The sequence below is a fragment of the Nannospalax galili genome, unplaced genomic scaffold (genome assembly GCF_000622305.1).
Source record: "Nannospalax galili isolate Female #2095 unplaced genomic scaffold, S.galili_v1.0 C48353501, whole genome shotgun sequence".
Classification (NCBI taxonomy): domain Eukaryota; kingdom Metazoa; phylum Chordata; class Mammalia; order Rodentia; family Spalacidae; genus Nannospalax; species Nannospalax galili.
The window spans coordinates 93-890 of NW_008466383.1; the positions used below are offsets into that span (position 1 = coordinate 93).

General features: G+C 36.1%; 1 protein-coding gene across 1 annotated transcript; it reads right to left on the bottom strand.

Moving 5' to 3' along the window:
* Positions 1-326: 326 nt before the first annotated feature.
* On the bottom strand, positions 327-782 carry LOC115069104 (leptin receptor-like). The gene is made up of 2 exons (XM_029560330.1): positions 594-782; positions 327-387 (listed from the first exon to the last, which is right to left on the bottom strand). Exons 1-2 carry the CDS (start codon positions 769-771, stop codon positions 338-340), a joined length of 228 nt encoding a protein of 75 aa, XP_029416190.1. The 5' UTR covers positions 772-782; the 3' UTR covers positions 327-337.
* Positions 783-798: the final 16 nt, after the last annotated feature.

The window sequence follows — 798 nt, forward strand, 5'->3', positions numbered from 1 at the left end:
AGAATCTGTGTCTCTACCTCATTTTTCTAAACTATAGATCTTTAGCCAAATTATGTTAATTTTTTAAAATCTTCCACATTCTACTTTAATCAATTATATAAGTCAAAATAAAACATATATAAAGTAACTCCCTTGTATTTACTTCGAGACTAAAATATTAATCATAGAAAATAGGTGGTCAGAGATGACAATTTATGGTAAATACAAAGTGTTCTACCTTTTTTTTTTTCAGGGAGAAAATCTGCCAAATCACTGTCATGATAATATATCAACAGAAAATTTTTATCACACCATGCCATGGGGGAAAAAAGCAGCAAATATACTTACCTATGATACCTCAACTGCACAGTGCTTCCCACAAGAGACTGGATTGTGCTGGCTGGCCATCTGCAAGTCATTTTAGTTAAGTACCCATCAGTTTCACATGATATATTGATATTGACATCTATTTAAAACACATTAAAATATTAATATAAAGTAAAAACACCAAAAACATCATGAAAAACATTTCCTTACATCTTTAACAGGACTCTAACACAGGGTCCATGGAACTGTGTCCTGTGGGACAGATGGACAAGGCCTGGGCTTCTTACCGATCACATACAGCTCAGCATAGCGGTGGTGACACTGATGCTCACTGCAGCAGTACACTGCATCGTAGGTGAACTTCCCTCGAGGTCTGGTGGCTTTCAAATCAAAAAAGTTAACTTTGCTAACACACTCACTCACACTGCTGTACTGACTTTCAGGAATTTTCTCAGCCAAGTTCATCCACCAGACAATCTTTTCTGAGGAAAC